Source organism: Cervus elaphus, chromosome 8 (assembly GCF_910594005.1).
Source record: "Cervus elaphus chromosome 8, mCerEla1.1, whole genome shotgun sequence".
NCBI lineage: Eukaryota > Metazoa > Chordata > Mammalia > Artiodactyla > Cervidae > Cervus > Cervus elaphus.
Window position 1 is genome coordinate 4,251,188 of NC_057822.1, and position 17,639 is coordinate 4,268,826.

At 61.8% G+C, this 17,639-nt stretch overlaps 2 protein-coding genes across 8 annotated transcripts in view; both read right to left on the reverse strand.

Annotated features, from left to right (window-relative positions):
- KIF17 (kinesin family member 17) overlaps positions 1-1,522 on the reverse strand; it is a 46,583-nt gene extending 45,061 nt beyond the window's left edge. For 3 of the 6 annotated variants that reach the window (XM_043909055.1, XM_043909054.1, XM_043909053.1), the window contains exon 1: positions 1,046-1,514. In XM_043909055.1, coding sequence (XP_043764990.1) covers positions 1,046-1,276 — 231 coding nt within the window. In that variant the 5' untranslated portion in view covers positions 1,277-1,514. Of the gene's footprint in view, positions 1-1,045 lie in introns of all 6 variants that reach the window. The other 3 variants (XM_043909056.1, XM_043909057.1, XM_043909058.1) reach the window with 3 other exon arrangements.
- A 1,820-nt stretch (positions 1,523-3,342) lies between these two features.
- SH2D5 (SH2 domain containing 5) lies at positions 3,343-16,873 on the reverse strand. Of its 2 annotated transcripts, none has more exons than XM_043909062.1 (10): positions 16,793-16,873; positions 11,658-11,786; positions 11,262-11,345; positions 10,698-10,772; positions 9,514-9,660; positions 8,025-8,273; positions 7,701-7,875; positions 7,218-7,326; positions 6,445-6,604; positions 3,343-5,556 (listed from the first exon to the last, which is right to left on the reverse strand). In XM_043909062.1, exons 2-10 carry the CDS (start codon positions 11,742-11,744, stop codon positions 5,353-5,355), a joined length of 1,290 nt encoding a protein of 429 aa, XP_043764997.1. In that variant the 5' UTR covers positions 11,745-11,786; positions 16,793-16,873; the 3' UTR covers positions 3,343-5,352. The 2 variants fall into 2 exon arrangements, with proteins under 2 accessions (XP_043764997.1, XP_043764998.1); XM_043909063.1 differs by having other exon boundaries at positions 11,658-12,085; positions 16,793-16,847.
- Positions 16,874-17,639: the final 766 nt, after the last annotated feature.

Sequence of the window (17,639 nt, forward strand, 5' to 3'; positions counted from 1 at the left end):
GAAAATGCCTTTTGGAAACACTGGGTTAGAGAAGTCAAACTAGTTTCTTTGCTGCCAGACTCCCCAGAGCCTCAAGTATCCTCACCTGCAGGGGGATATAGGCAGCAGTTCTCCAACCTTTCCTTTTTTCCTGGAACAACACCTCACATCCTGACATCTCCACTAGCAAATTCGCCGCACAACTGGGAAGGTGGCAGTAGCAAGGAACCCCTTGGCCAGAAGAGAGCAGGCATAGCTCCAGCCCCATCTCCTCCAGAAACTCTCTGTGGGAACTCCGCAGTTTCCTCCCTCCGGGCCTCAGTCTCCCCATCAGTGACATGGGAGCCTCCCTGCCCTGCAGCTCCAAGGAGCTCCCTAGTCTGAGGGGGTGAAGAAAAATCAAAAGCCCTGCAAAGAGGTGGAAACTGCTGTTGCCTCCCCATTCTTCCAGCTCCAGGGAGACCAAACGTCAAGGGTTTCCGCTCCTCCCAGACCAAGGCCTGGCCAACAGCCTTCTCTCTGCAGAAGTGAGACCCCGCCCCCCACCCTGCTCCACACACACACATAGGCTTGTACCCCAACAGGCCTCTCAGGAAGCTGGAGCGGGGGTGAAGAGGGAGAGGACTCCAGGTGTTGAGGGCAGAAAGAGGGGGGCCAGGGCTCGGGAGGGCGTAGAGGCGAGAGGAGAAGGGGGAGGCTGAGGAGGACGAGGCCTGGGGCTCTTGGGAGGCTGGGGGAGTGACGGGAGCTTTCAGAGGAGTCTTGAGGCTGCCCGGTGAAGGTGGGGGGCAAGTGGTCGCGGGGGCTGGAGTTCCTGTGGGGAACGGCGGAAGGATGGGGTGAGAACCAGCCTTGACACCAGGGGCAGTGGGGGACCCAGACAGACACTGCAGGTGGCTTCCAGCAGTCTCCTGCGGGGACGGAGGTCTTCAGCCTGCTGCTGTCCACCTGCGGCCCCTCCAGAAGGCCTTCCCCCCGGCCCGGGGGGCAGGACCGGCCCTCAGGAGCCCTCCGAGGGGCCCCAGGTCCTGCCCAGCGAGTCTCCTCGGGAAGCGGGGGCCCTCACCTCCACCAGCGGGTAGGCGATCTCGTTGTAAATCTGCTCGGTGAAGTGGTCCATGTAGTAGGCGCCGTCGAAGGTGAACTGCTTGGGGGGCTGGTCCGCGGCGCCCGGGTTCTGGATGAAGCACTGGCCGCGAGCGGAGTCCACCGTCACCACCAGCCGGCAGTTCAGCTCCCGCTCCCGCTGGTTCATGGGGCGGCAGCGCACCACCACCTTCACCGACTCCGAGGCCATGGCGCCGCCGCGGCGGCGGGGGTCCCCCAGGGCCGGCCCGCACGGGCACCCCCAGCAGCCCGGGCCAGGGGGCGGGGCCAGCGCCCGCGCGGCGGGGCCGGGGCCGCGGCGGCTGGGGGACCGGGCTCCTCGGGGGTCACCCGGAGACGAGGAGGAAGCTGGGCGGCGGGGCAGCCGAAGGAGCAGAGCCGAGCCGCCGCCTCCTCCCGCGCCCGGGCTCGCCCGTCTCCCTGAGGCCCGGCCCGGGCGGGGGCGGGGGGCGGGGAGGCAGTGGCGGATCCGCGCTGTAGGCGCCGCCGCAGGACCCAGGTCCCCGGAGCCGCCCCAACCGCCCGCTCGCTCGCGCGCACGTCGCCGCGGCGTCCGCGGTTGCTGGGCAACGCCGGGGGCGTCACAGCCCGCGGCTCCCTGACGCCAGCGCCCAGCTTGCCGGACCGAGGAAGCCGCACGTGTGAGGTCCCCAGCGCGCGTGCTGAAGGCTGGTCCGCCCTCGGGGGGGGGGACCTGCGCTGACTTTGTCCACGCGCCTGCTGACTCAGTGCCAGGCTCTGCAAGTTCAGTTCAGTCGCTCAGTCGTGTCCGACTCTTTGCGACCCCAGGGACTGCAGCACGCCAGGCCTCCCTGTCCATCACCAACTCCTGGAGTTTACTCAAACTCATGTCCTTTGAGTCGGTGATGCCATCCAACCATCTCATCCTCTGTCGTCCCCTTCTCCTCCCGCCTTCAATCTTTCCCAGCATCAGGGTGTTTTCCAGTGACTCAGTTCTTCGTATCAGGTGGCCAAAGTATTGGAGTTTCTTTCAGCTTCAGCATCAGTCCTTCCAATGAATATTCAGGACTGATCTCCTTTAGGATGGACTGGTTGGATCTCCTTGCAGTCCAAGGGACTCTCAAGAGTCTTCTCCTACACCACGGTTGGAAAGCATCAGTTCTTCTGCGTTCAGCCTTCTCTATGGTCCAACTCTCACATCCATACATGACACTGGAAAAACCATAGCTCTGACTAGAAGCTGCACAGCCGTTCTCTTCCAGTCCCCGCAGCCCCAGTTCTGAGAGGCTAACCACCTTCCTAGAGGTGGCCCAGGGGAGCCCCCCCCCCCCCCCGCCCCCAGGAGATATCAGAGGAGCGGCCTCTCTCGGGGGGTTAGAGACTTACCGACAAAGGGGACAGGGACCTTGCTGCCCTTTATCCACATCCCTGTATTGACTCGGAAAGGCTGCCCCAGAGCCTGTTACAGCGCCCCCTGCACCCCCACACCAGGCGGTGCCAGAGCAAAGCTTCCCTGTAATGCTGTCCCTTATCTTTATTAAGACTCAAGCTGAAGATACAAAACAAAAATTTTTGAGAGCCAGAGTCCTTTGGCTGGAGAGGCTGCCTGGCCTCTCTCCCCACCCCTACCCCGACCCCCGCACAAATCCCTCTAGAAGAGCCCCTGGTCGCACCTCCTCTGGGCTCCCGTTTGCACAGAAATTGTCCGCTATGGGCCAGGCTCTGCAATAGATGCTGGAAGAGAGCTCAGCCCCTGCCCTCCAGTGCACCTGTGGTCTAGTGGGGGAGGCTGACATTTGAAACAAATATTCCACAAACAAAAATCCCATAAATAAAAGAGTATTAAGAAACTAAAGGAACAGATGTACTGAATAGTTGGCCAGGATACCTCACCCAGGCTGGGCAGGGGGCTGGCCAGGGGGCAGTCAGGGCAGGCTTCCTGAGAGTCAGAGATGGTAAGGTTGAGGAGTTCATCAGTTAAAGGAGAGGAGGGCAAGGAGGCCCGTGCAAAGGCCCTGTGGCATGTTGCAGGAGCAGAAGGATCAGCCGAGTGGCCAGAACATAAGGACTTGAGTCTCTTCCGTACAGGAAATACCCACCGAAGGTTTTAAGCAGGAGTCATTGTTTGAAGCTACCCACGCAATTTGTTCAAGACCTCCTGAGCCCCTGAGGACAGGATCTCTGGTTCATCATTCAGCGCCAGTGGAAGGGACGGTTGGCAGATGAAAACAAAGCAGGCAAACTGGACAAAGCCCTGGCCTTTCAAAGGAAAAGTCTGTACTCAACAAGCCCAAGAAATGCACTTTATTTGTTTCAAGTCCACACAGTAAGGACGCTGGGCTACCCAGGTGGCACTGGTTGCAACAGAGGAAACTGTGGTCTGTAATGAAGACAGTGAGGTGTCTGCCCACGTGGATCAGAAACCTGGCCTTGTTTGTGCCACGTGACCCACAAGCGCCGTGTGAAGGATGTAAAGTACTGTGGGGATGCTCCCGACACCCTGTCCACACAGATAACCTGTGCAACAAAATCTGCCCCTCACAGAGGTCAGACCAGTTAGCTGGGCTTCCTAAATGTGTGCAGCTCCGGGACAGTAATCCTGGGCCCCACGTCACCAAACCCCTCTCCTTGCCAGGGAAATGGGAGGCTGGGGCTCATGAGGGAACAGGGCTTTGCCCAGGGAGCAGATGGCTTCTGGCAGTAAGGGCTGTAACATGAGTCCAGGTTCCCACTCATATTCAGTACAAAACCACTACTGCGGTTCCGGTGAAACAAGCCCCTAAAGGACGGCTTCCTCCCTCCATCTCTTGTGACAAGAGTGACAAGGCCCCAACCAAGAGCCTTTACTGAGCCGGAGGGTGTAAACTGGCGACGCCAGGCCTGAACTTCTGAGGCTCCTCATTCTTTTTACTCCGTTGGGGCTGCTCGTTTTTCCAAGAAACAGAAGTGTATTACTTTCAAGGCACTACGCAGTCACATCCTGTCCCCAGAGAGGGGAGAAGGCAGCCCCCAGACTCACGACTAGACCTCTGCCTCAGGAGTAGAAGTTCATCCACCATGAGCTTGCTCCCTAGTTTGGGAGATTCATGTTTGTCTGTCAAGTTTACTTATAAAGGGGGATACCTAGAGCTGTCACCGTGGGGTCATTTCCCTGGATGAACGCCCCCGTGCCAGCCGAGGCCAAGTGTCCTCTGGCAGGGCCCACATTGGTTCTGCCTTTAGATGGTTCCTCCCTGACCTTCACCTCCAGTGGGGCTGACCTAGTGACGTGGTCCCTGTCAGATGCCCATTAAGGGAAATGCCACCATGGGATGGGGGGCGGACTTCCCAGGCAGCCACCAAACCCAAACCCAGTGTGGCCTGCAGGATGACTGGATCACGGCCCTAGTCACCCCCGTAAGCCTGTAGCTTACTGCTGGCCCCTCAGAATCAAATGGCCAAAGGCAGTGAGCCTGGGTAGGGGGTGCCTTGATGGTTTTCGGAGGGTGTGCGGGAAGAAACGAGTCTGCGACATCTCTTCTGTGTGAGCAGGAGGCCCAGCTCTGTGGTTCTGAGCAGACAAAGCAGCCTTCCTGATCTGAGGTTCACTGGGATCCTCGGCCCCGTCAGCCCGCTCACACTGCTTTCTACACTCAGGTGTCCACCTGGGCTCTGGGTGACTCGGCTCCTCTCTGCAGCCTCTTAACCCCCACCCTCAGGACTCAAGGGCAGACTTCTCTCACCTCAAAGGATGTGGGAAATAGGCCGTGCTCCATAGCCTGGACGTTGCCCCCAAGCTCCACCACGTTGTCCCTGCTTCTCTCACGGAGAGGGCGACTTAGCCCCACACCTCTACCCAAAGTGAGAACTCCCTCCTGCCTGCCCACATGCCTCTCCCTCACGCGTCTGGCTGCCTTGGCCTGGAGCTCTCTGGGGACGCCCAGTCAGGGCCCCAAGGCCTGGCTTCCTTGGCGGAGGGCCCCACCTGCACTGGAACACCCTTCCTGCCCACTTTGGAAAGCTCCCCACCCAGGAGGGAGGTGAGACCCAGAGAAGGCAAGCATCAAGTCAGCCGGCAAGTTCTGAGAAGCCTGGAGCTCGGTCTGCTGTGCTTGTGATCCTGACAGCCTATGTCCTGGGGAGAAGCCCCTGGTGATCCTCTCTCTCAGGACCCCCCCACAGGCAGGGAAGTGATGGAAGACTGGTCCCGGGGCAGTGACTGGATAGAACTGGTGCCCAGCAGGGTGGAAGAGGCCAGAGCCGAGCGGCCCGCTGAGGCTCAGGAGCCAGGGTACAGCGGGGCCTGTTGGTGTGGGGCCCTGCCTCCTAGCCCAGACCCTGCAGCTCTGCCTCGGACTTGGCGTGGCCCAGGGGTCTGAGCGTCCGAGGAGGCCGGCCCTCGGGCCCGCAGTCCTGCTCCTCGTAGCCAGGGTTCAAGCGGCCCATGTCGAGGGAGCAGAAGAGGCTCCGCTCCGTTCCAGCGTGGTGCTCCACCAGGGCTTCCAGGCTGGGGAACTCAGCCGGCAGGTGCTGGGGAGGGAGCAGGGCAGGGACTTCAGTTCCAGCCCCCCTTTCCCACAGATCACGCCTCCAACTACCCCATCACCCTGGATCCTGCCTCACTTTAGAGGAATTCAGAGAGGACACTGTCCTGCTCCCAGCAGAACTACACCCCTCTCTTTTTCTCCCCTGGGGCCTGGACAAGACCGAGGCACTTAGCGTGCAAATAAGGCCAGGCATTTAAAAAGCCATGCCTGCCCACCCCAGTCCCTGAGAACGTGTGATCAGGCTAGGACTCCAGGCCTAGAGACTGTGTGAACTTAAACGCAAGCCTCGACCCTCTCTGAGTCAGTTTCCTCCTCTGCTAAAAGACGAGTTAGGGTGTGGGAAAGCATGACTTTTAAAAGCTGTGATTGATGTAAAAATGCGAGGCATGACCCTAACCCAAGACTCCACTGTGCGTCTGTGTGTTAAGTCGTTTCAGTCGTGTCTGACTCTTTAAGACCCTATGGACTGTAGCCCGCCCGGCTCCTCTGTCCATGGGATTCTCCAGGCAAGAATACTGGAGTGGGTTGCCATCTCCTCCTCCAGGGGGATCTTCCCAACCCAGGGATGGAAGCTGCATCTCCTCTAGCTCCTGCATTGATAGGCAGGTTCTTTACTACCAGCACCACCTAGGAAGCCCACGGCTCTACTTGAAATACCCTACTCTGGTGAGAGAGGGGCCTTAGAGTGGAGCCCAGAGTAGAAGTGGGGCCAGAGACGGAAGGACCAATGACTGAAGAGCTGGGTGGAGCGTTAAGTAGGGGGTGGAGCGTTAAATAGGGGGTGGGGCCAGAGTGAGCCAATGAGGGACCGGGGTGAGGCGTGAAAGGGGCGGGGCTTGACAGCGAGAGGCGGGGCCAGGAACCCTCTCACCTCCACGCAGTAGCGGCCCACGTGGTTCCGGAAGACCTGATGCGGCACGACTCCGCACTGCGTCCTCACCGACAGGCACCACTGACCACTGGCGCCCGGCTCAGGCCACAGCAGGAAGGCCCCCAGCACGTCTCTCCGCAGCAGCGCGAGGGCGCTGGGCCTGGGAGGGCCGAGGCCAGAGGCTGAGGGCCGGCCCCTTGTTGGGACCCAGCCTCAGTCTGCTGAATGACCTAACAGACTCACAGCGTCGGAAACACGGTGCCTGCCCAGAGTATGCCTTCCAGGAAAGGACGCTTTCTGACTGCCTCTCAGAAAGGTTTCCCAGGGTTACCCTAACTGTTGCCCCACTAGGGAGAGAGTTTTAAAGCGCAGGCATTTAGGAAGGCCGTTCCCTGTGACAGGCTTCACCTGAATAACCTTATTTGACCCCCTCCACAGCCCTGCAATGAAGGTCTGTATATTTTATTTTTTTTAGTTGTTTTTATCTTTTGGCTGCACCGCACAGCATGTGGGATCCTAGTTCCCGAACCAGGGATCAAATCCACACCCCCGGCACCAGCAGCGCAGAAATCTTAACCACTAGACCACCAGGGAAGCCCGGAAGGTCCTTTTATTATCCCCATTTTACAGAAAACTGAGGCCCAGGGTGGGGAAGTCTCTGGCCTAAGGTCGGAGAGCCCTCCGTCCAAGGGCAGGGATGCACACCTCGGGGCCCCGGGGGAGCTCACGGCCTAGTTCCCCGCCCCTCCCAAAGGGCTGGGCACCACTCCTACCTGGAGATGCCAGCAAAGGCCCAGATGTTCTCCGTCAGGCTTCCCTCGCTCTCCACCAGGCACGAGGGGCCCCCGGGTGCCCGGGGCCAGGCCTCCCACGCGGCAGGAACTAGAGCGATCAGAGGGAGGGAGGTTGTCCTCTCCCGCGCCCATCCCTATTTCACCCCCACAGGCTTCGGCACCGCCCCCCCCCCCCCCCCCCGAGCTTGTCTCTTTACCAAGCCCCCCGCTCTCCGCCCAATCTGCACACATCGTGCTTCCCCAAAGACACAGGCACACACCTCGCACACCCACTCGCCACTCACAGCACTTCAGTAGCTATGGCCCCGCCTCGGCCAACAGCAGCTGGGCCTCAGCCCCGAACGCATCCTCGTGCACGGAGCCCTGGCACTCACAGGCTTCTATAGTCACAGCCCGCAGACGCTGCCCCTCAGGCCCACCCTCGCCCAACCCACGCCGGTGCATGCGTGCCCGGCAACTCACGGGCCTCTCGGGCGGACAGCTGCAGCTGCGTCTCGTAGGTGCAGGCGCGGTAGGCCCCGGAGCGGAGCACCTTGCTGCGGATGGCCTTCTTGCGCACCAGCGTGGGCGAGCAGTACGGGTTCCCCAGGCGCGCGTGGCGGGCGCCCCCGCGGCTCCCGGACTCCAGCAGCTCCTTCTAGGGAGGGCCCCGCAGGGGCGCCCAGACTCAGGCCCACCCGGCCATAGCCCCTCCCACGGAAATCCGGCACCCGCCCCCCTCGACCTCCAAACCCTCACCCTGGTCCCCCGGTCCCCCGTCCACTCCCTGGCTGGGGTGCTGCCTACCCCGCTGCCCCCAGACCCCTCTGCTGGCAGCCGCCGGAAGGAGACCAGAGCGTTAACGTTCTGTGAGAGCTGATCCCGGACGAAGGGTTCTCGTACTAGGCCAGGGGGTGGCCCGGGGCCGGACACCGGCTTCAGGGGCACGTCCCCCACAGTCCCCGGGCATGGCTCGGGCCGCGCCCGCTCCTCCGGGTGCTGCAGGAGGTAAGCGAGCTGGAAGGAGCGGCAGAGCAGCAGGTGAAGGATCTGGACCTGGAGAGGGAGAGGGAGGTGCGCTCAGCTGGGGGCTCCTGGGGCATCCCTGGGCATCAACCCACGGGCCAGGGGTGCCTGCAGCCCCCTGGCTTGAGGTGCTCGTCCCTATTCTTCCTGAGAAAACGAATACTTAGCCCTCAAAACCTCACCACCACACAGCCTCCCCTCCCATCTTCCTTGATTCATTTAACAAACAGGGAGCATCTACTTTGTTCCAGGCGTCGTGCTTGGAGCTGGGAATACATGGGCTAAACGTACTGCTAGCCCTCAGTTACTAACCCCACCTATATCCCCTTAGAGGCGTGGCTGAGTCCAGGCCCTGAAGTCATAGGACCTGGGATCTGATCCTGGCTCTGTCACATAGGAACTGCTGAGTGACCCCTGGGTACAACATGGCATCTCTGTGCCCCTTTAATGACATGGACCATAGGAAACCTCCACCCTTCCCCCAAGGGGAGGCCCAGCACTCTGAGACCTGCACGTTTGATCCGTCACACATGCAGCATCTAGCCCCGACATGAAACTGTGAGCTCCAAAAGTTCAAGGGTCATGGCTTGGCCACCGGTAACCCCAAGTAGCCACACAGGGCTCAACACACAGGGGTGACGGCAAAGGCCTGCTGCCTGGAACCAAGTCCAGGCCCTGCTGCCCAAACGGCCAGCTGCCCCGGCTCCGCTGTTAGCAGCGGTCACACTGGCTTTGATTTTTAGGATCCACCCGTCCATCCTCTCTCCCCACAGGGCCAAGCAACAGAATAGTTTGAGACCCAGACCCAGCCTCTGCACTCAAAGAATTCCAGTGACTGCAGTGAGGGACAGACAGATGGCAGAGTGCAGTTCAGGTCACAGGATGGCAGAAGGCGGGGTGGTCTGGAGGATTCAAGCCGGGCTGAACCTCAAAGGGCAAGCTGGAATTTGCCAGGATGAGGAGGGGGAGGGGCGTGAAGGCAGACAGAACAGCAAGGACGAAGGCCTGGCAGTGTGAGCCTCCCGGCCTGCTGCCCGTCTCCCAGCCCGAGGCATGCTGAGTCCATTGACTCACATTGGGGGGTTCCTCCGAAGGCAGAGCCACAGAAGGAGCCAGGGTGACGAGGGGTGCAGGCCAGGGGGTGGGGGTGCTCAGGCCAGCTCGCTGAACCAGCCACGGCCTCAGTCCCTGGGACCCACGTGGATACACAGCACACCGCCCCCCCCGCCCCCAGCCCCAGTTCTGGGACCCTGCCCTGGGCCCCGGGTACCTCTCCAGGCTGGCTGCCCACAAAGAGGTGGCAGAAGAGCTTGCTGGCCGGGCTCCTGGGGTTTCGGGCCATGAAGGCAAACTGGCAGTCAGCTGGGCACCAGGTGGCATAAAGGATGCGCTTCAGGGCGTGAGCCATCAGGAGCACCTGGGAGGCAGCAAGCCCGCGGACTCCATCAGACGCACCACGTGGCCCGCCAATGCCGGCCAGCGCATGCAGCCCTGCGGGCGCCACGCCCTGGCCAGCGGCCTCCTGGGTCTGCCCTCCAGCCTGGGTGCGCAGCTGGGGGCCCACCCAGCTCCTGGGACGAAGAACTCTGCCCTCCTTCCAGGCCTGCCCAAACCACGCTTCCCATGGGCACCCTCATCCTTTACAGGGACCCTGAGCTCAGGGCCCCTGCCCTGGGCTGTCAACCAGCTGACCGGGGTGGTCGTGCCGAGTCATGGAGCCGAGGGGCAGAGTGTTCACGGCCTGCAGGGTCACAGGGACAGGCAGTAGTGGCCGGCCCTGGGCTTGCACTCCTGGTCTCCGGAGTCAGGTGACCAGGGTTCGAAGCCGGGCTGTGTCGCTCACTCTCCGGTGCCTTGGGCGGCTGAGTACAGCTCTCGGAGCCCTTGCTGGGACCAGTGTTAAGGAGGGACAGGACCCCTCCGATGGGGCCGTCGGAGGGCGTCAGTGAGACCTCGTGCAGGTGGCACAGGTGCTGACCCCAGGGCCCCCACCGTGCCAGCTCTGGACGCATTGGCACCACATTGTAGGTGAGTGGCGCCAAGTCGTGGGGCACCCAGCCTGGCACACAGGGCTAGAGTTCATTTTTGGGGGCTGGTTTTTCACCAAGAGGAGGATGGGTGACCAAACAGGGGCTCCCAGCCCACCTCCAGCCTGCCTGGCCCTATTCCACAGTCATGAGACACTGGCCACAGCCCCCTGGCCCAGACCTCATGAGGTCAGCTGGGCCTGACGCTCAGGCTAGGAGCTGGTCCCTGGAGATTCTAGGGCTGGAGGCAGGGGGTGGGGTGGGGTGGGGAGAAACTAGGGGGAGGGCCCTTGGAGAGAGGATGTCCAACGGCCCAGGGCAGGCTGAGAAACTCGGGAGGCCGCAGGGCTGGGCGGAGGTGTGTCCCCGGGGAGCAGGACACCCGGGGGGTCCTCACCTGCACCCCCCGCCCCCCGAGGGCTCCTACCTCACCCTCCCCGCTGTAGATCTTGAGGCCCTGAAGGCTGAATTTCAGGATGACAGCCCGGCGACGAGGACAGTCCTGGGTGGGAGAGAGTGAGTGGGGGGCGTCGTCACTGCCCGGGCCTGCCCAGCCTGGCCTCTGACCCCAGGGCTGGTCAACAACTCTGCCCCCCTTCCCCACCACCCCCTCCCCACCGCCGGGGGGGGGTACCCTGGATAGGGAGCCCCGGGGGGTTGGCCTAGCATGCATGGGTCCTAGCAGACCAACCCCCCAGCTGGTGATGACTGCCCCCCACATCTCCCACCTGTGGTGCCTAGGTCACGACTGCCCGGGGGAAGGGAGCCCCGGGGCATGAAGAACGTGGCTCCAGGAGCCCGCGTGTGGTCCCAAGGGCGCCCACCTCTCAGAAAGGCTTTGGTCCCGCCCTTCCCTGGGTCTCACTTGCTCGGTCTTTCTGAATGGGGGGCTGGGGTGGACCCAAGGGCCTCAGAGGTCATTCCCAGCCCGACACTCCGGGGCTCTGAGCTGAGCGGGGAGGTGCCCCCCCCCCCACCGCCAGCCAGCTACCTTCAGTGCCCACAGCTGCTGTTGGACCAGCCACACACTCTCCTGGGGGTCCAGGTCGTCCACGGGGAAGGAGCCCACGTACTGCTTGGGGGCAGGGGTGCGGGGTGGCGGGGCAGGGGAGTCAGGCCCCTGGCCCTGATCCCCACTCTCCACGTGACCCTCCTCACACACACTCTGCGCTGTAGGGGAGGCTGGTGGGTGGCAGAAGGCATTCCCGGGGCCAGGGTCCACCTTCCCCCGCCACCCCCAGGCCCCATGGCCTCAGTCGCGGGCACACACTCCACAGCCAGGGGTGGGGCGGGGCGGGAGCTGGGAATACATGGGCCCGAGGCTCCTCCCCCCACCCAGGGCCCGCCCCCCGTCACAGCCCCGCCCCCGGGGGCCGACCCCACCCACCTGGGCAAACTTGGTGATGCACCGGGGCCGCTGAGGGGCAGGGCCGCAGTCCGAGGCCCTCCGGCCCCCGGCTCCCGGCCTCTGCATGGCCCCCAGGGCGGCCGGCTTCCCGCTCGGATGGAGAGGAGGCTGCAAAGGGCAGGGCGAGGAGGGCTGGCGCCCAAGGCTGGTGCCCGACCTCGGAGCACCGGTCAGAGGCTCCCCTCTGCGCTCTGGCGTCCAGCAAGCTCTGCCTGGGCGCCTGCTGTGTGTGCCAGGCAGCGTTCTGGGCGCTGGGACACAGGGGACACACACCCCGGGCAACACGACACAGTCCCCGCCTGCCCTTGTGGAGCCGACATTGAATTAAGCCATCAGTAAGATATGGAATACGCCAGATGGTGGGTGATAAGGGGCTTTCCTGGTGGCTCAGCTGGTAAAGAATGCACCTGCAATGCGGGAGACCTGGGTTCGATCCCTGGGTTGGGAAGATCCCCTGGAGAAGGGCAAGGCTACCCACTCCAGTATTCTTGCCTGGAGAATCCCATGGACAGAGGAGCCCAGTGGGCTACAATCCATGGGGTCACAGAGTCGGACACGACTGAGTGACTAACACAGATGGTGACAGAGCAGAGAAGAGGCCATGAAGGGCAGGCTGGGGGGTGACCACGGCAAAGAAGTTCTCGCTGAGGCGTGAGGTTGGAGGAAGGGGGAGCGGACATGTAGCCAGCTTGTGCGGAGTGCCAGGGGAGGGGCACCCTGGGAGATACCACCCAAGAGGAGGCATGTGACAGCGGCCTGAGCAGGGTCTGCAAAGGCCGCGAGGAGCTGGGCAGCTGGGGTCCCGAGGCAGAACTTACCAGAGCAGCACCCGGGACGGGGTCAGCCCGAACCGTCACACGAGGGGACTGAGGCGCTGCCCCGTGGGCAGCAGGGAGCCACAGCAGGTGCCAGGGCAGGACGCCTGGAGTCCACGGGGCAGCGGTGGCCCCTGAACTGAGGTGACCCTGGCTCCTTCTGCCCAGCCTGACCCCAGCCCCTGCCCGAAGCGTCCACCCCAACCAGAGCCGGTACTGGTGCGGAGTCAGAGGGGAGGGAGGGTTGACCCAGCCCAGCCCGGGCGCTGGTGTTTCCCAGATCTCCCGGATGCCCCAGCGGAGAAGATGAGGGACACTGCCTTCCAGACTGTCCTCAGGGGCAGGGAGGGCGCGTCCTTCCCCCTCAGAGCTCAGGGCATCGCTGATGTTCAGTGAAAGCAGTACGAATGTCTCCTGCCACCGCGGAGCCTGCACGTGGCAACTGGAGAAGCTGATGCCCTGCCACAGAGAGCCGGGTCTCGGGAATGAAGACCCAGCGCGGCCACAACATAAATGAAAAAACAATAGCAACAACAACAAACACATCACAAAACAGAATGACTGAATGTCTCTGCCTCAGTCCCAGGATTCAGCTCCCTCAGGCTTCCTCGGGGCCAATTTAGACACCCACGTCCGTCCCCTATCCCGGAGGGCTCCGTCTTACCAGGCCGCTTGTAAATCACTGCTTTTGGGATCAGAGAGACCCGGGTCCAAATCCTGTGTGATTTTGCATAAGCTGCTTCACCTCTCTGAGCCCCCCATTTCCTCAACCCCAAATGTGGGATAACGTGTGGCACTGGTGAGACCTGAACGCAGGCACAGAACTGAGCACGATGCCTGCCAGGGTCAGAGCTGTGGCCGACAAGGGCGGTCTCGTGCGGAATGTGGTTGTTGGTGTTCAGTCGCTCAGGCGTGTCCGACTCTTTGCGACCCCATGGACCGCAGCACGCCAGGCCTCCCTGTCCATCACCAACTCCCGGAGTTTACTCAAACTCAGGTCCATCAAGTCAGTGATGCCATCCAACCATCTCATCCTCTGTCGCCCCCTTCTGCCTTCAGTCTTTCCCAGCATCAGGGTCTTTTCCAGCGAGTCGGCTCTCCGCGGCAGGGGGCCACAGTATGGGGGGACAGGGGACCCACTCAGGAGGGGATCTCAGGGACAGTGAGGTCTGATTACTGTCAGGGCCCTCCTTGCAGCAGGCCACACCTGACAGGAAACCCCCAATCTAGGAGGGCAGGCGTGCCTGGGGCCACAATTCCTGCCAAGAGAGAGCAGGGATCAGACAAGGCGCTGGGCAGGAGATGGGTGCACCGTGGGTGTGCTCTAGCACCTGCGGGAGTCCTGGACAAGGCGGGTTTGGGAGATCGCCTAGAGCCCGGGAATGGCCCCTACCTCAGCCTTGTCCATGACCATCAGCCCCAGCCGCTGGCTCAGGCCAGCTGGGGGCACTAGCAGCATGAAAGGGCACCAGTGAGCCCTTAAAGGAAGCCTGCACAGTCCCCTCGAGGGCTTCCTGGTTCCGCCCTCCTGCTTTCCTGGGCCCTCCCACCTCTCTTCATATTTTGATCCTAATTATTTTTCACATCACAACCATTACCTACCATCATTTTACGTGTAAATACAGCAAGGTTAGGTTGTAACTGGCACAGAAGCTATGTGGCCCTGGTTCCAGGTACGGAGATGGGGCTTCCAGGGAACTCGACCTTCAGCCCATCCTGGGCTGGGATGCCTGGTGCCCGCAGGCAAGGGTAGGGGGGAACAGAGGAGGCAGAGACCAAAACCCAAACCAAATGGGGCAAAAGGGAGAGAAGGAAGGAGCAGAGGATGAAAAGCATGACACATCTAGCCAGCATATTAAAAAGCAGAGACATTGCTTTGCCGACAAAGGTCCATACAGTCAAAGCTATGGTTTTTCCAGTGGTCATGTATGGATGTAAGAGTTGGACTATAAAGAAGCTAAGCGCCAAATAATTGATGCTTTCGAACTGTGGTGTTGGAGAAGACTCTTGAGAGTCCCTTGGACAGCTAAGACATACAACCAGTCCATCCTAAAGGAGATCAGTCCTGAATATTCATTGGAAGGGACTGATGCTGAAGCTCCAATACTTTGGCCACCTGATAGGAAGAGCTGACTCACTAGAAAAGACCCTGATGCTGGGAAAGATTGAAGGCGGGAGGAGAAGGGTATGACAGAGGATGAGATGGTTGGATGGCATCAGCGACTCAGTGGACATGAATTTGAGCAGGCTCCAGGAGATAGCGACGGACAGGGAAGCCTGGTGTGCCACAGTCCATGGGGTCACAAAGAGTAGGACCCGACTTAGTGACTGAAGAAGAAGAAGTGGGAACAGAGGAGTGAGAAGAAAGACAATGGAAAGAGAGATAAGGGAAAGATGGGAGGAGGGAGAGGTGAGGAGCAGGGAGCACATCTCACTCAGAGGGTGGGAGTGGAAGGAGGCACTGGGGCTGTGACCCCTCCCACAGCCAGGACAGCAGTGTCTGAGGCTGCAAACAGCCTCCTCCCCAGAGCCACAGCTTTCTTGCGGACACCCCGGGGTGTAGGCTGTGGGGGTGCAAGGGGGAGACCAGGCCACTGGGCCCTCTTATGGGTCCCACTTCACCCCCACATCTCCTGATCCTTCTTCCCCTAACCTTGGAAAACTGGAAGTTTCTCCCTCCTAAGCCCGAGGGATACAGTACCTTTCAGCTCCAGACTGCCCAGGGGACCAGGGAGGGGAGAGGCTCACAGAACACTGGAAACAGACCCACTGACCTATTCCAGGCACAGACATCCACGGAGCCCTTTGATCAGATCTGTTTTTCTTAGGTTTTGCACAGGAGCCTGGCTCTGGGCCAGAAGCGTCCTAAGGGGACACATTTGGAACAAGGCTGGGGCCCTTCTCTTGCTCCTCTGACGTTTTCCAGGTGGCCGCTTAGAGACCAGGCAACAGATGGGTTGACTACCTCGAGGGGCACGGATGGAGCCCTCTGCTGCGCTGTACTGCAGCCAAGTGGTGTCCTAAGGAGGGCCCACCTTCCAGCGTCATGGGAGACCCCTCAGCCTGCAGACTCCGTGCTTAGCAAATGGTGGCTCAGAGGGTGAAGTCACCCGCCCAAAGTCATAAAGCAAAAGGGGAGCTGGGAACCCACTGTGGGTCTATAGGGCTCATCCCCCCTCCCTGCCCCCCATCCCCTCTATGGCAGTGCCCACCCCCAAGAAAGCAGGTGTCCACCTCCTGAGTTTGGTGGGTCCCAGCCTACCCAGGGGCAGGCGAGGCGAGCAAGCAACAGCAGCAGTGCTGGGGTGGATGTGATCAGTTGCTTTCTCCCACTGCCTGCCTCCCAGGCCAGACGGTCTGGGGCTGCCAGAGGCACTCCAGACTCGCCACACTGTCTTTGGGTCCACAGCACAGAAGAGCCTCCCTGTTCCCAGGACAGCCCCCTACCCCCAGGGCAATCCCCCGCCCCGTGCCAGCCCTGCCTGCCCTTGACCACAGGGTGGGAGAGACTAAGGTCAAGACCGTGGATGGTGGGGTCCCCACGACATTGGCTGATGTCACCAACATCAGCCTCCATGTCCTCAACCAGAGAGTGGGCTTAATGATAGCAGCTGCCTCCTGGAGTTGTTCATCTATCTGTTCCTTCTGAGAACATTTCCAAGCGCTACGTTCCAGGTGAACAAAACAAAGTCCCAGCCCTCAGCAAGCTGGCCTGAGGAGGGGCGGGGGTGGATACTGGAAATCAACAACATTTCAGGGAAGCTGAAGCGACTTGGAGGAAAATACGGCTGAGTGAAGAGGACCTGGGATCTGCGTGCGTCTCTGTCGGGGGCGGGGGGGGGGGCGGGGGGGAGGTGCCATCAAATATAGGCTCCCCGCGCAGACGACAAGAAGAGGAAAGTGCTGTTTTCAGGATTAAAGTGGGGCCGAAACCAGATGCGCGGCGGTACTGAACGCTCCGCAGCGTGGGGAATTATTCCTATCACTGTAATTCCCAGGGAGCACTGTCAGGGTCCCCGGCCGTCCCCGGGGGCGGAGAAAGTCTTGCCCACCCCCCCGCCCCCCGACAGAGGGGCGAGCGAGGCAGGAAGCTAGCCAACGGGATGGTGGAGGTGATGGACGGTGATGGTGGAAATGATGACGGTGATGGGCGAAAAGGAGACAGGCGACTCCCCATCCGACACGCGCCCCCCCCACGCAACCACCCACGCACCTCAATCTCCACTCCCCGGGACCGAGTCCCGCTTCAGCCGATCCGCCAGTCCCAGCCCCCGCCCGGCTCCCTGGACGCTCACTCACCGCGGGCCCGGAGTCCCGTCCCTGCCGCCCGGCTCTGCGACCCGCGAGCCTGCACCGCGCGCCCCTCCCCTGCCTCCCGCAACTCCCAGCGCAGCCCCCACGTGGCCTCGGCGAGCGGCTCCCACATCACCCGGCCCTCGGCCTCACCCACCCAATCGGCGCCCGCGGAGCCGCTCCGCACGCCCGCGCTGGCCAATCGGCGCCCGCGAGGGGCCCTGGCTCCGCCCTCTTCGTCTCGCGCCCCGGCGCTCCGCCTTTAAAGCGAGAGCCGGGGGCCGCTCACCGCTGCTCAGGACGCCTCTTTTCGGGCGGGTTGCGGGGATCTGAGTGCTAGGGGCCTCGCCGATGGCTCCCCCCCTCCTAGGGCGTCTTTCCCCTCCAGACCCTCCAACCCTCCACCCCCCACCCCCACCCCCGGCTATAGCTCCTTCTCGTCATCTCGGCGGCGGCTGCGGCAACACCTCCTACGGGAAGCTTTCCCTGACCACCACCGGTGACCTCACCTCCTTAAAGCTCTCGCCACTCCTGTCAGCCTAACTAACCCATCTTACTAGAGGGCCCTCGGCCCCGGCCCGGAGGCGCCTCTCTCCCCAGTGCGCAGGCACCCGCTGGCCCGCAGTAGGCTTGTTCCGGGCTTGTCGTCTTAATGAGTGAATGAAGAAGGCGTCACGATCCGGCCTCTGGGAATCCCCCACCCCCACCCCCGGCCAGCCTCAGCCCTGGTTCCCTCAGCCCCAGAGGGGTGGGAGGTGTGGCACAGCCCTTCCTCGCCCTCCTCCTGCCGGCGTTCCTTGTAAGAGATTTATCTGACCCTGCCCAGGCGGCTCCAAGAAATCTGGGCAGTTAG